The sequence below is a fragment of the Chinchilla lanigera genome, unplaced genomic scaffold, assembly GCF_000276665.1.
Source record: "Chinchilla lanigera isolate Chin_1 unplaced genomic scaffold, ChiLan1.0 scaffold00059, whole genome shotgun sequence".
Classification (NCBI taxonomy): Eukaryota; Metazoa; Chordata; class Mammalia; order Rodentia; family Chinchillidae; genus Chinchilla; species Chinchilla lanigera.
Window position 1 is genome coordinate 448,458 of NW_004955460.1, and position 16,543 is coordinate 465,000.

A 16,543-nucleotide genomic window follows, 5' to 3' on the forward strand; every position below is an offset into this window, starting at 1 on the left:
ATCCCATCTACCTACTCAAAGCAATTTCTTAATTACTAGAAAGAAAGCTATCCAGCGCAATCAAAAGGTATCCAAGGGGAAGATGTGCTGTTATGTTTTCATAAAAAATTATAGCTTCAGCAGAGTACCTTTAGTTTTAACAGAGTAACTTGCCCCTACCTTGGCTGAAATAGAAAGACTGATTACCTTCAGATATACAAAAAGTAGCAAATCCAGTGTGTCCAATAATAATAAAGACATTTTTTTTTTGAGACAGGATCTTACTATGCCATTCAGGCTGGCCTCCTTGAACTTGCAGGGACCCTCCTGCATTAACCTCCCAAGTGCTGGGATTACAGGCATGTGCCACCATGCTCGGCTAACAAAGACATATTCTAAGACCAATTCCTACTCTATATTCCTTCCATTTATTCATTTGTGGCATTTAAATAAAAGGATGAAAGTCACTGGCTGGTAATGTTTTAATGTTTTGTTCTAGAAAACACTGACATTAGGAAACAACATATATTCTAGTGATCCACTGACTTAATGTTTTTCTGGTGGGGAATTTGTGTGTGTGTGTGTGTGTGTGTGTGTGTGTGTGTGTGTGTTTTGAGATAGGGTCTCATTATGCAGTTCAGGCTAGTCTTGAACTGGCTTTGTAGCCCAGGCTGGCCTCAAGCTCGCAATGATCCTCCTGCCTCAGCCTCTCAAGTGCTGGGATTACAGGTGTGTGCCACCACACACAGTGGGGGTAATGTTTTTCTTTGCTAAGCCATAGTTTAGTGTTTCGTGTCAGAAGTCCATTAAACTAAAGCATCACAGATAGGAAAAACAGGATGAGTCACAAAAGTTTGTCTAGTAGAAAAGGCCTTGGGTAACATTATGAAGTAGGTATACTCGGACAATAAGCAAGACATTCTGAACTCAAAACTTAATTGAATCAACTTAAAGATGACCAGATGGTGCACAGAAATATAGTAATATCTCAGTTCACCAACTTAATTTGTTCCACGATTCTGGAAAAGATGGCCACATTCGGGCTCGTGCAGGGAAGGTGGCTGTGGTCATGTTTGTCATCTGATGCAGAGTTCACAAACAAAAACAAAAGTTTTCCAAATGTTTCTGTTGGTGAATCAAATTGTTTGCAAACAAAAGTATTCATGAACCAAAGTACCATCTTATATTTATTATACTTTGCCTTCTAAGATTATCTTTCAACTCAATCTATAAATTTCCATGAAAAGTACTGCAATTGACACTAAGTGCATAGGGTGTCATTAAATAATTTCCATCATCCAACTGGGGACATAAGGAAGGACCACTGAGTAGTGGTTCACTTCCAAAGTGAAGAAGAGGTGGCTGAAGTTAACAGCCAGCTGAAGCATAGGTTATTACAGGTAAAGAGATGGAGGGAGGGCTAGAAAATGTGTATGTGTGTGTGTGTGTGTGTGTGTGTGTGTGTGTGTGTGTATGTGAAGGAAAGGTACAATTATCTGAAGGCAAGGAGACAGCAATGGGTTAATGGATTCAGGGGACTTATGTGAAGTGCATTTGTGAGGGCAGAGGGAAGCTGTGGTGGAAGTGGGGGTTGCTTCTGTTCTAGATGTGTTCTGGGGACCTGCCATGGCCTAGACCAAACGACTATTGTTTCTAAGCCATTGCCCTTAGGTCCTGCTCCTACCTACCCTGGATGGTTCCAGAATGGGGGGCATTGCAAAAGTGGCTGCAGGGGCAGAGGAAGTAGTGGGCCTTGAGGAGTCCCTTTCTCAGGCTGCCAGGGGCTGTGTCATCCAATCAGAGGAGGTGGGAAAGAGAGCACCTCCCTGCTTGCTGCTGCTTCCTCTTAGAGAGGGGTTAAGCTCCTTCCTACTTGTCTGGACTTTTCCTTTTCCCTGGTTGGCAAAACACTAGAAGTATCGAGCTAGCTTTGGGCAGGTTAGAGATCTATTTTTTTTTAAACCTCAATTGCTTGCCTTCACCACTTGGGGGAAGTGTCTTCCAAAAGAGTTGGTCTGGGAGGGTAGGACAATGACATGAAGAAATGAGCCAGCACCTTGGGGATTATGAAAAATATTCAGCATTGAGGAATAGATGGTTTCTGTCCGTGGCTGCAGTGTGCACCACAGAGCAGCTCAACAGGTACTAACTGAGTATCTAGTATATGCTGGGCAGCAGTGTGCTCAGTGCTGGGGTGTAAAGAGTCTGACATTGCTGGGCATGGTTGTACATATAATCCCAGCACACTGGGAGGCTGAGGCAGGAGAATCCTGAATTTAAGCCTAGCCTGGACAACTTAGTGATTTAGCAAGATCTTACCTCAAAATAAAAAACAAAAAATAAAAAACAGTGCTAGAGATGTAGCTCGATGTGAAAGCCTGATTCAAACCCTGCCTCTATATATTTTCCCACATAGCCTCTTTCTTTCCCCAGCTGTAGCCTGCCTCCTGGCAGAGTTTTACCAGTGTGAAAATGAGGTCAATAATAAAACTACAAGGTGTGACTGAAAAATACAGCCAATCTTTAAATGGTTTTGTAAGATTTATTACAGTAAAAAACACATTGCCATTAATCCCCTTCAAAATATTTCCCCTCACCGAAACACACTTATCTCATTGCCACTTTCTGAGGCAGTTCTGGAAGTCCTCTTTCATGAGTGTCTTTAGGTGCACTGTCATGGCTGCCTCAATATCCTGAACTGATTAAAAAATATTTCCCTTTCATGCTCATTTTGACTTTGGGGAAGATCCAGAAGTTGCACTGTTCCAGATCCAGGGAATAATGTGGATGAGGACAAAGCATAATGTTTTTATGAGCCTGAGTTTCTATCAGATGGCGCTTGGTAGCGACACTCCCTGCATTTTTTTTTATCACACTTCATATAGACACTCATGAAGGAGAACTCCAGAACTGCTTCAGAAAGTGGCAAGAACAATGGGATCCATGTGTTTGAAGCAAGGAGGAGGACTTTGAGGGAAATTAGTGGTGGTGTGTATTTACTGTAATAAATTTTTAAAAATTTGTGTATTGCCCATATATTTTCATCACACCTCATAGACAACCAGTCTTAGGAACCCTGCAAAGAGCCTCTTAGAGCTCTTGCACTTGGAGAGAGACAGGTGTGCATGAGTCTCAGCTATATCTCTGGCCCTCACATGCTTTGACTTAAGGAATTACTCATCCCTTCTAAGCTCCTTTTTTGTATTTAGAAAAGTTGTGATAATGCCTACATCACAGAAATGTTACAAGGACTAGATGGGATAACAAAGATCATGAGGAGCACCATTCCTTTCTCTTTTTTTTGACTCAGTGTTTCACCATGTAGCTGGACTTGAACTTGTTTATTGAGCCCAGGCTGGCCTTGAACTCACAGTGGTCTTCCTGCCTCAGCCTCCTGAGTGCTGGGATTACAGGTGTGCTCCACCATGCCTGGCACCATTCCTTTTTTGAGTTGCTAATATTTGTAGAGACTCTGCTAGGTTCTTGAATTACACTTTTTGATTGCTTGATGCCTATTACCATGATGGGGAAATGTAAGTACTGTTTGACACTTAGCTCAATAAATGTAGCTCCCTTTAGTTTGAGAGTTAATGACATATATGTGTGTATATAATTGCACACATGCTGCAAGGTTCCAATTAAATAGCTTTATAATACTCATTAGTCATGCCCAAGTCATGACAAAGAACTTTAAGACATGTGGAAATTCTGCATGATTTTTTTCATTTTTTTATTCTAAGGGTTATATCATATTGAAGCATATGTTTATAGTCAAAAAGCTGTGTCTAGTGTTTGCAATTATAGTTGTTATTACCTAAAGAAGCAAATATTATACCTCAGAAGTTTTTTGGGTCATAGTTCATATTAACGAGAACTACGGGTGAACATGAATGTAAATGATCCAAAACACAGAAATGTATTCTTATAAATAATTAAATTTTGCAAGTGACATAATTGTCATTCCACAAGAATTCATGTTTTCCAAACTTCATTCATTTTATCTAGTATTTCTGCAAATACTACCATCTTCTGAGCTATTCTACCAAGAAAATCAGCTTTTCGTCTTGTTATAGAGATGTTAATGATTGAATTCTAGATATAAGATAGGCATATGAATAAAATAATATTCCTTAGAGTAAAATAAACTTTAATATGTATTTATACAGAAAAATGTCTCACTGATGATTTCCCTTAATACTGTCTTAGAATTTTTTGCTCCCTTGCATATATAACCTGTGACATACAAGGAAAAGGGAAAGATTTATTTAATTGAATGTTGTAGCTCAGTCAATATAACTAATAGAAGAAGCCAAAGAAATGCAACATTTTAGTTTCACTCTTTGTGAGACTCTGTATTATTCCAGCTTCCAGGTCCCCCTGTGGCCTGGCCTGTTAGCCAAAGCTGAGTGATGTTGAGATCCCAGTCACAGGTTTACCCTATGGCGTGTCTCTCCAGCAGTCTCTGGACAGGCATCGATAACTTTCCCAGGAAGCGCTTGATGATAGGGCGGCTCTTGGCAAACTTGTCCTTCACCTCAATTTCTAGCACATCAGTGGGCAAGGACACAAAACTGAATTGCTGCAATGAAAGAATAGTTCACATCAATTAACTTAGAGCTTCAAGGGCTGCCCAATTCCCAGTTCATCTGCTTGGAGGACATCATTATTAAAAAAACCCAGCTACCATGTCTAGGTCTAGAAATGCAGCCAGCCCTGTTCATTCAGTGCATGAAGCGTGGCAGTGAGGTGATCCTAGGTGCTCAAGATATGATTATTCCCTGAAATATAAACAATGAAATTAGCACAAATGAAAGAGAAAGAATACCATCCAAGCTTCACCATACTTGATTTGACTAAAGGTGTTATCATCCTTGAAAACAAGCATAAACCCACCTACAGTTAAGGAGATGTCCCATAAATCAGCCACATCATATAGTTCATGATGACAGTGATAGGTTTTTCAAAGTTTTATAATACAAAATGTTGCATTCTTGAGAGTGGAAAAGGTAAGAATTTCACTCTGCATTGGATGGAATGTAAATAGGTTGACCTTTGGCAAGAGAATAGTCCAGTGGTGGTGAACCTTTTAGAGCTTTCCATGGATAACAAAGAGCCCACTGTGGCATGTGTGCTACAGGTTTGCCACCACTGGAATAGTATTTACTGGCATTTAAACTGCAATTTCCTGTCAAGCCAGAATTCAAATTATAGGGATTCTTCTTCTAGATTTTCATACAAGTGTGCAAAAGGTATATTTTTATATGGATGTTCACTGGAGCATTATAATAGGAAAAGACTCAGAAAAAAACCAAACCATCTATTATTAGGAAACTAACAAAAGAGATAGGTAAATTTAATATGCACCATCATGAAAAGACACCTGATAAAATAAATGAAAAGGCAAAACCACAGAAGAATATGAAGAATGGTATTGTGTTTGTACTTGGAACTGCAGAAAATGCCTGGAGGCATTTACTCCAAACTGTGAACTGTAGGGAGTGGGCTGGGAGCAGGGCAGAGGAAGAAAGCCTTTTACATTTTATTGCACTTGATTCTAAACTGTTCATATGTTAAATAGCACATGGTGCAACTTTTAAAATGAAAGAACAACAATTTAAAAATTAGATTGTGATCATCTGGAGTTGGTCTGGCCATCAACAAAAGGTAGAAAAGAGACTCAACCCAGGCTATCTGGGAGGAAGAAGTCTTAACATTGAACTTTATAGTACCCTTAATCAAAGGCTAGAAAACAGTTGAAAAATACAGTTATTTTCTTTCATTCTGACCAATTCCTAATAGTGATCTTTTAATTTTAGTTGATTTTTATTTACAGAGATATACTATACTGGGCATCTCAATGTTAATATCTTCTCTGGTGCAGGCAGGATGAACTAAGGCACATGGCAGTAGCAATCAACTTCCAAGTCACAGTGACTAAAGATGATCAAATCAGATTTCTTATTCTCATGCTTATTGTGGGCCATTGGGGGTGCCACTCTCACAGATATTGCCAGGCACAGTAACAGAGGCTGAAGAGAGCTCAAGAAGCTCTTTCTTTTGGTAAACACATGTTCATTTCCAAATTCAACTCCTCATAAGAACCAGACCCATACCAGCCAATCCCAAGAAGCAGGGAGCATGATCCTACAGAGTATGATCTGTGCCTAGGAGGAACAGAGCAGAGATATTTGGCAAACAGTACTCATGATTTCTACACTCTGATTGTGGTACTTTTAACTATGTTAAAAATATATTTTTAATTGTTACTTCTGGGAAGATGGTGGGGTGATGAACAGTAGAGAAAAACAGCCTCTCTGAGATTTGATATCCAAATGCAGGAATATACCAATGTGAAGAAGAAAAGAAAAAGGGAAGTGGATCCCTGGGAACCAGCAAGGATCTAAAGTGAGCATTGAAATCCATGGGGACAGTGAAAAGAAGGGCCTCAATGCAGAAGGAGGTAGTAAGTGGTGCTTTCTCCTTGAGCCCTGACTCACTGTGTGGGATGGGTGGCTTGAGCCTGCAGATGTACAGTGACTACTGGTTACCTCAGAGATCTCCACAGAGAAATTCAGCAGTGGACCCAGTGGACTGTAGTAGCTGGTGAGTTATCTAGGTTCAGAAGTTTCCCATGAGAGAGCACTTGGCTATGCCATCTTGGAGAGTGGTCAACTGAGCTGGCAACTCAGAGCAAATACAGGTTTGCTCCATCTAGTGGCTCCCAGTGTCAGGGTGAGGTTGAACAAAGTTCAATTTGGCAGAAGATCAAGGAATCAAGTTCAAACCAGCAGGAAGCACACATAGTGTCACAGACTGAGCAAATCAGGTTCTAGCCTCACATTTAGAAGCCGGCATGAACTTCAGTGGAACTAAAGATGCAGGCTTGCTAGGATTATCCACTCCCTTGCATAAATCTACAGCTGGCTTGCTGAGACTAATCAACATGGATCTGGGGTCTGGTGCCCACTATGGCTACAGTGACAGGAAAGACATGCTTTAAAGTGAACATTTTTTTCTTTCCTGTTTTTTTGTTTTGTTTTCTTTTTTCTTGATTGTTTTGTTTTTATATGAATGTAAACATTATTTGTAGTTTTTAAATTGTTGTCCTACTCTGTTCTTTTTCTTTCTTCCTTCTGTTTTCCTCCCTATCTTCTTCCTATGTTCCCAAAGTTCACATCAGCCTCCTTTGTCCTCCAGCCTTGCTTGTAATCTATTCCTCTTCTTCCATTTCTCTATTTTTCTACCTAACCCTTTTTAGATTTTCTTCCCTGAGGGTAACATCACCGTATTGAGGGCATATTTACTATATACAATTTTCTAGTTTTTTAGTTTTTGTTATATAACCACAAATGTAGTTCATATAGTTAAAGGTGGCAAAATTAATAGCTAACATAGTTTGTCATTTTGAGGCTGTATTTGATACTATTGTTATTACTGATTTACTAATTTAGCCAAGGTGACACAGTTGGTCTACTCAGTTGTTCTTCCTGGTATGTCAAGACTGAGATTACTTGAAGGTCATAAATAGTACTATAGGCCAATATCAAAGAACCAGGGGTAAGCCTAATAGGCAGCAAATTCTCTTCTGCAATAAAATGAATAATCAGGATGTTGCAACAAACACAAAACCCAGTAGCCAGCTACACCTTGAATAAACCTCTGAAAAGTAGTCATTTCCTAAGCATTCTCAACACTAGCATTAAAACTACCTGCCATAAGCAATTTACAAGCACAAACCCAGGAATTAAACTAAAAAAATAGAAAATGAGAACACAAGAAAGCAAGATGCAATCTCAGACTTCCATCTCACCAAAGGAAACTCAGAGGGTAATGAAATTGAACAATTTGAAAGCCACCCACATGGATTTCTGAAGTGGTAATGGTGGAAGTAACAAAGCAAATAATTAAGGCTCTAGAAAAAAACCAAATCAGAAATAATTTCTCAAATAACTACACAGATGGTGACCATAATAAACGACATGGTTAGTAATTCTAGAGCACATATTGATAAAAAAAAATAGAACAGCTTAGGAAAATGATGGAAACCATAAATGCCCAATATTGAAAATAAATAGAATCCATGAAACAGATTCAAACAGATAGCCAAGTGATTAAAACTTCCAATGAAAGCATATGCAGTAGAACAAGCCAATTTGAGGACAGAATATCAGATATACAAGACAGGGTTATGGTTAGCAATCACAAAAAGAAAGATTTCTTAAAAACAGCAAGGGACCATGGAAAATCAACCAACAGCTGCTAGATGGTGCAAAGAATAATAACACAAAATGGATTGGAGCCAATGAAAAAGCAGGAGATAGCATCAACAACATAAAAAAATCTGTTTACAGAAGTAATGTCAGAAAACTTCCCAAGCAAGGAACAAGAATTTGACATAAAGTTAGGTGAGGCATACAGAGCTCCAATTAGCCATGATCCTAAGAATATATTTGCTAAGATTCTAGAAATTTAAAAAAATTAAAAGCTGTTAGAAAAAAAAATAAATTATCTGTATAGAAAAGCCCATCAGAATCACTACAGATTTATCCACATGAACCCTCAAGTCAAGAACAGCATGAAGTATTTCAAGTCCTGAAAGAAAACAACACCTAACTCAGACTGATGTACCCTGAAAAATTATCTTTCAAAAACAATAGTGAAATAATTTCATGAGAAAGAACAACTAAAGAAATTCATGACCACCAAACCAGCTGTACAAAATTATCTGAAGGATATTTTAGAAAGAGATAATGAAGACTGAAATTCCAAGATCACAAATAGAAAGAAGCTGCCAGGCAAGGCGAGCAATTAAACAGATGAAAACACAGGAAATCAACAACAGGAAAATAACATGACAAGAATAAGTCAATACATGTCAGATACAATCCTCAATGTGTATGATATCAGTTCACCAATCAAAAGCAGACTGGCAGAACAGATTAAGAAGCAAGATCCAACAATATGCTACCTGCAAGAAACACATTTAATTCAAAAGGAAATTTCTAGACTAAAAGTCAAAGGATGGAAAAGAATATGCCATGACATGATAGGAATCTGGACGAAAAGCAGGGATACCTATTCTACTGGCAGAGACAGCAGATTTCAAGCCAATACAGATTAAGAGAGATGAAGATGGTCACCACATCCTTGTACATGAAACAACCCAAGAGTAAAAGATAACAACCATAAATATATATGCACCAAATTCCAGCACCCCCAACTATATAAAATAAATATTAACAAACATAAAAAGTCAAATAAACACTAATACAATTGTAATGGGGGACCTCAATACCCTACTGTTACAAATAGATCAACTAAACAAAATTCAACAAAGAAATATCAGAACCAAAACAAACTTTTGAACAAATGGATTTAGCAGCTGTCTACAGAGTGTTCCACCTCACAACACTAGAATACATATTCTTCCCAGCTGTGCACAGAACATTCTCCAAATAGACCACATACGAGCTCATAGAACATGCTTAAGTAAATATAAAGGGATTGAAATTATCCCATTCATATTATATGACCATAGTGCAATGAAATTCAAAATCAATGGCAAAAGAAACCACAACTCCATAAACACATGGAAATTAAATACCACCCTCCTGAGCAACTAATGGGTCACAGATGAAATTAAAGAAAAAATTAGACAGTTTCTACAATTAAATGATAATGACAATACAACAAACTGGAACTTATGGGACATAATGAAAGCAGTGCTATGAGGGAAATTTATAGCAGTGAATACCCATACCAGGAAAACAGAGCAAGTGCAAATAAACAATTTAATTTTGAACTTCACACTTCTAGAAAAGAACAGTAGACCAAGCCCAAAGCTTGTAAGAAGGAGGAAATTATAAAGATCACAGCAGAGATTAATGCATTGAAGACAAGAAACAATACAAAGAATCAATGAATCAAAGAGTTGTTTTTTTCCAATTTCATCTCTATTTGTTTTCCTGAGAAACCACTTTGAAAATATCAATACATAATACAACCATTGTTAACTTCCTACCACTTTGTCTGTAACTCTGTATTGCTTGTATTGTTCTTATGCTATTTTGTAAATGGATGCCTGTTTGTTAATGTTTTCTTTTATTTTTAAAATAAATTTAAAAAAAGAGTTGGTTTTTCAAAAGATTAAATAAAATCAATAAACCTTTAGCCAACCTTATCTAAAAGGAAAGAAATGACTCAAATCTATGCAATTAAGAATGAAAAGGGTAAATTTATAACAGATCCTGAAGAAATCCAAAAGATCCTAAATACCTACTTAAAGAATCTGTATTCTAATAGGAAGAAAAATATGGAAAAAATGGATAGATTTCTAGGTACATATGAATTACTAAAACTGAATAAAGAAGATATAGAAATTCTAAATAAACCAATATTAGCCAATGAAATGAAGATATAATTAAAAACCTACCAACAAAGAAAAGTCTAGGTCTGGATGTATTCAATGTTGAATTCTACAAAATTTTAGAGATGACCTAATGCTGCTACTCTTAAACTCTTTAACGAAATTTTAAGGGAAGTATTACTCCCAAATTCAAGAATTAACCTGTTATCAAAACCAAAGAAGGATCCAACCAGACAGAGAGAGAGAGAGAGAGGGAGAGAGAGAGAGAGAGAGAGAGAGAGAGGAGAAGAGAGACAGAGAGAGAGACAGAGAGAGAAATAGAGAGAGAGAAGAGAGAACTACAGGCCAATCTCCCTAATGAACATAAATAAATGCAAAAATCCTCAATAAGGTACTGACAAACAGAATGCAGGAAATCATCAAGAAGATATTATGTACCATGTTATCATGGCCAAGTAGGATTCATCCCAGGGATGCAGGGATGGCTTACCACACACATCTCAAAAAAAGTAATAAACTACATTAATAAAGCCAAGGACAAAAACCATATAATCACCTCAATAGATGCAGAAAAAGCATTTGATGAAGCCCAGCATACATTCATGATAAAAATCCTACAGATAATTAGAATAGATCATCTTTGTCTCAATCTGAAAAAAGCTATCTATGACAAAGCAACAGCCAAAATGATACCAAATGGTCCAAAACTGAGAGCTTCCACTCTAAAATCAGGAGCAAGACAAAGATGCTCACTATTTAATATAGTTCTGGAAACATTATCCAGAGCAATTATACAAGAGAATGAAATAAAAGGAATAAGGATAAAAAGAAGTTAAATTATCATTATTTGTGAATGACATGACACTCTACACAGAAGACCCCAAAAATTTCACCAAAAAACTTCTAGATTTAATAACCAATTCAGTAGCATAGCTCTATACAAATTCAGCACTCAGAAATTAATAGCATTCCTGTACAGAAGCAACAAACTCACAGAAAGAGAAATTAGGGAAGCCACAACCTTTACAATAGCATCCAGAAAATGAAATACTTAGGAATCAATCTACCTAAGGAAGTAAAAGACCTTTTTATTGAAAACTATAGTATTATGAAAAAGGGGATCAAATAGGATTCCATAAAATGGAAAGATAACTTTTGGTTTGGGGTAGTAAGAACCAATATAGTGAAAATGGCCATATTTCCAAAATTGTTATATAGGTTAAATTCAATCTTGATCAAAATATCAAAAGTATACCTCAAACAAATAGAGAAAACAATCCTAAAATTCATTTGGAACCAGAAGATACCTAGAATAGCAAAAGCAATTCTGTGTAGCAAAAGCAAAGCAATGACAGACTTGAAATTATACTTCAAAGCTATTGTGGTAAAAACAGCATGGTACTGGCAAAAAAGCCCAACAGAGCCAAATTAAAACAAAACTGAGGTTCCATCTCACTGCAGATAGAATCGCTTTTATCAAAAAATCAACCAATAACAAATGCTAGCAGGTTCTGTGCCAGAAAAAGTACCCTTCTCCACTCTTGGTGGGAATGTAGACCTGTGCAACACTGTGGAAATCACTGTGGAGATTCCTCAAAAACTAAAACTAGAGTTTCCATTTGACCAACCTATTCCTTTCTTGGTATCTTCCTGAAAGAATTAAAAGCACCATACCACAGCAATATACGCACACCCATGTTTGCAGTGGCACTGTTCTTCATAACTAAATCTTGGAAACAGCCCAAATGCCCATCAATCAATGAATGGATAAGGATCTATATGTTTAATACAATGGAATACTATTCTGGTATAATGAAGGATAAACTTGACACATTTCTGGGTAAACGGACGCACCTTGAGATCATACTCTTGTGAAATAAATCAGACAAACATGTTTAAATACTGCATTTTTTCCCCTCTGGTGTAATTAACCAAAAGTGTAAATAAGGATCAAAATGTATAATAGATACTGGGAAACTGGAAGAAAATGTTCAAATGAGAAGGGAAACAAGGGGGGATGAGGGGACAAGAAAAAAGAAGAACAAAAGAAAAAAATGGAAACAAAGCTTTGATAAATAAGAAAGGGAAGAGAGGTTGAAGTTGGAAAATGGGAAAAAAAGAAGCAAGATATATCATGCACAGGTACAAATTCCCTATGATAAATGTTCTCATTATGTGTATCTAAAACGTACCAATACAAAGTAAAAAAATTTAATTGACACATAAAAATTTACATATTTTGAATATCATGTGCTACTTTAGTACAGGTATACATTGCATATTGTTAAAACAAGATAACATATATATCTCTTCAAATATTTTCATTTGTTGTGAAAATATTCAATATATCTTCTTCTAGCCTCTTTGAGATATACAGTATATTGTCATTATCTATAATCATCTGAATGTGCAACAGAATGTGAGAAATTATTTCTCCCACTAACTATAGTTTAGTACAGATTAATCAGCCTTCACCCTATTCTCCCAATCTCCAGTAGGCCTATCCTAGTTTTGTCCTACAGCAACATTTTAGGCTCAGCATCTGAGTGAGATCATGAAGTACTTGTACTGTGTCTGGCTTCTGGTACTTCTAGTTTCCATTCTAAAATAATTTTTGATAACTCCTATACAATCTGTAAGAATTGATTACTCCTTGTAAGACAAAACTGAATTATGGGCACACCAAATTTGAGCCTCATACTCAGGAATAGGTACTACTCTAGGAAAGTCTGCTGAAGTCAGAATCAGGTCAGCCCAACTGTTTCATGTCTTTAAAACGTCTGTATTGTAGTCTCATTATTCCATTCTGAAATGTATAATAGATCTTTTAAACTAAATGGCCAGGAATAGATTTGGCACATCTTAATATAGGCGTATGATAGAATAGTTTGCAATTTCCTAAACTGTAATAACTTATATTATGATAATTTGTGTATAAATGCAATTATAATATAATTATCATACATTAACTGTTAATCAGATAAAAGCTGCTTGCTTTACAATATTAACAGACAAGAGTAGGACAAATAATTACACACAATTCACAAACACAATGATGTGAACTGTATGAGCAGAAAAAAGACAGTGGAAAAAATTACAACACATTTTAATAGCAGTTCTTTTACTAAATAAGGATATGTGTTCCTACATTTCATTTTTCTGTGTTTCTGTACTTTTTGTAACAGTTATTATTTTCATAATGAAAAACTTAATTGCTGTTATTTAAATGAGACTATTTCTACCTATAGTATCCTAATGGGGCCCTGAAATGAGCTTATTAAGATGTGCTCTGGAAGTCAGTGGCAACTCCTGGGTCCTCTCTTCTCTCCACAAGAACTTCCTCTTAATCTCTCTGTGCTTCCCTTTCCCACCTGTTTTTTCCAGATACCAGCCTCTCCTCACCAGGCTACTACTTTAACACTTAGATCCTTGAAGTCCATGTCAACCCCATCTACATCAGGCTCTGTTCAAATGTAACTTTGTATATTCATAGACAAGCTACCTGCACCCATGAATCTAAGGCCAAAGTGACTGGCTTTGTGTGGTTCCAACTGCTGACATGGCTTTTACTGAAAGCCTCTGAAGAAGCTTTGCAGTGCAATAAACTTGGGATTTATTTTGCATTCTGCATATCCAAGTTTTTGACTCTGTCCATCATAACCTCCCTGAACTTCAGTATCTTCACCTATAGAATGGAAAACTAGAGACCATGCTACATTAGATAAAGTGAATTCTTCCCTTTCCATTCCTGTTCTATCCATGCCCTACCTGTCCCATCCTCGGTATTTCTTTCTTTTAATTCTGCAATTATTGGACAGTCTTCAAATTTACTCACTCACTTCATATGGCTCTAAGTGGCCAATACTTCTAGACTGTAGTAATGTATAGGTCCTAGTGCACAGGCAAAAGCTACAGTTTCTCTACTAGTAAACCTACTCTATCTTTGTATCCATGGAAATGGCTTACTTTTTGACTTCAAGAGAATTCTGTGAATTGCATCTGCAAAAGATACTTAAAAATAAGGATATATCTACCTCAAGCACTCTGTTCTTTTGGGAATTTTAACTCCTTGTATTCTAATTCAGCTATGAAAGCAGGACGGAAATAAAGATCAAATATTGAGCAGCCTTAAAGGTTTGAAGTCTGACCATTTTTTTGTCTTCATTCTTCATGTTTTCCTCATGAGTTTTTCAGAGCAACTGTACCACAAACTTGGGTCAAGCAACGAATAAATGACATTTTATCTCCTTACAAGCCATGAAACTGTCTGTTAAAAAAGGACCTTTAGTGCTCAGAAGTGAGAGACTAAAGTCACATAGGTCACCTCTCCATTAGAGCACTGGATTTTAAAGTTTGCTTTCAGCTCCATGGAAGGAAGCAATGGTCAGACCTTTCACAATGGAAAGAAAGAAAAATATATGAAGCTTAATGCTGGGGCCACTACAAGCAAGGTGATGGACATGGTATTTCTAAGGGGTCAAGCATCCTTCTGCTAATCTTTCTTCTGTTAAAGTAAACTTTCTTTTGTTTAAGCACAGATTGTTGGGACTTTTGTTTCAGACCACTGCCTCTTAATCTTGCTTCTCATTAAAATTATGCAGGGTGCTTCTGACAACAGTAACATTCCTGAAGCCCATTCTTGACTCATTAAATTAGACTACTTGGAGGATGGAGAGGGGGCACTGGGAATGGTAAAGTTTGCCAGGTGACTCCATTGTGTGACAGGAGGGGAGAACCACCATTGTCTCAGTACCAATTCATTTTAATAACAAGTGATTTCATTTCTAGGAAAATAATCCTTAGAACAAATCTAAATCTTCCTCTGTGACTGAAATATTTAATTCACTTATCTGTAACAGATTTTCCAATCCCCAGGTTAGTAGTTACTTTTTCATAAAATTAATATATTACTTATTTTAAATTAGTAAATACATGTACCATACCTAAACATCTAGACAATCAAGATGGGTTATCAAGATGGGTTATCAAGATGGGGTTACTTTAGCAGCCCATAAGCACATAGAAGCAGACCCCATTCCCAGAGTTGAATGTTGTACAAATAGCATAGTCATGACATACATATACTGTTCATCACATATAATGTTATACTACCAATTCTTCTCAGAAAGAATAAGCTCTAATTAGTTCCACTAGAAGTATAAACTCTCAATTACTAAATCTCAACTGTATTTGAGACCCACCAAAGCTAAAGTACTGATTGCTTCAGCCATGTTTCTTACTTAGAAATGTATACGCAGGCAAGCTGTAGAATGTGTGGCTGTGTTTTTGAAGTTGAAACCAACAACGCACTCTTTAGCAACTGGTCAATAAAGTTGCTGTGCAATCCCTCAGTTCAGTTGTGAACTTATAGTCTAGTTGATTTTGTTGTTCTTACTTAAGTATGCACAACTTTCATACCAGGGAGAAAAATACTTAGGGTCTTAAAATGATTGTTTTTATAATTTGGCTGGAGAGTCATGTTTAAATATAAGGATTTAATCTACATAGTTGGGGAGATTATTTTAGAATGGAAAATTCTAAACCCCATGCTCTGCCCTCATCATTCTAAAAGGAATGTGATGCTGGATAATTTAGGGGGAAGTTATAATATATTAGTAATATAAAATTTCTGATAGTAGGCAAAGGTAATTTCAGGATCTTCAGGAGAATTTGTGTCACTGTCTCCTGGTGACACAGAAACTGGATATACTTTATCACCTGCCCCTGAGAGTTCTTATCCTTCACTAAAGCTATAGGATAGAGAGATTAAATTTCAAATTCTACACTGATTTGAAACTAAATCCTGATCCAGCCAATCACCTGAAATGTTCACATACATCACAGTCAAGATCCAGATGTGAGGTGGTCTTTCTTGCTTACTGAAACTACTTCACATACAACATATTTCCCTTGAAACTCACAGAGATGGGCTTTCATCAGAGGAAAGGAAAACACTATTGGATTTGTGGTGTTTGTCATTCACCAGATATGCTGTCTGAATTTCCTTTTGTCTTACTAATTGATCTCCTTCTATTATATTTTTTGGTTTTTTGGTTTTTTTCCGGTACCAGGAACCGAACTCACGACCTTGCGCTTGCCAGGCAGGCGCTTTGCCGCTGAGCTAAATCCCCAGCCCCTGATCTCCTTCTAAATGAGGCGGGTGCTATAGAAATGAAATTTGAAGATGAAGGTTTCTCT

General features: G+C 36.9%; 1 protein-coding gene across 2 annotated transcripts in view; it reads right to left on the reverse strand.

The window, feature by feature from the left end:
- Positions 1–16,543, reverse strand: part of Hecw1 (HECT, C2 and WW domain containing E3 ubiquitin protein ligase 1) — a 408,102-nt gene that overhangs the window by 111,653 nt on the left and 279,906 nt on the right. For both annotated transcript variants that reach the window (XM_013521104.1, XM_005397713.2), the window contains exon 8: positions 4,416–4,558. In XM_013521104.1, the coding sequence (XP_013376558.1) occupies positions 4,416–4,558 (143 nt within the window). The remainder of the gene's footprint in view (positions 1–4,415; positions 4,559–16,543) is intronic.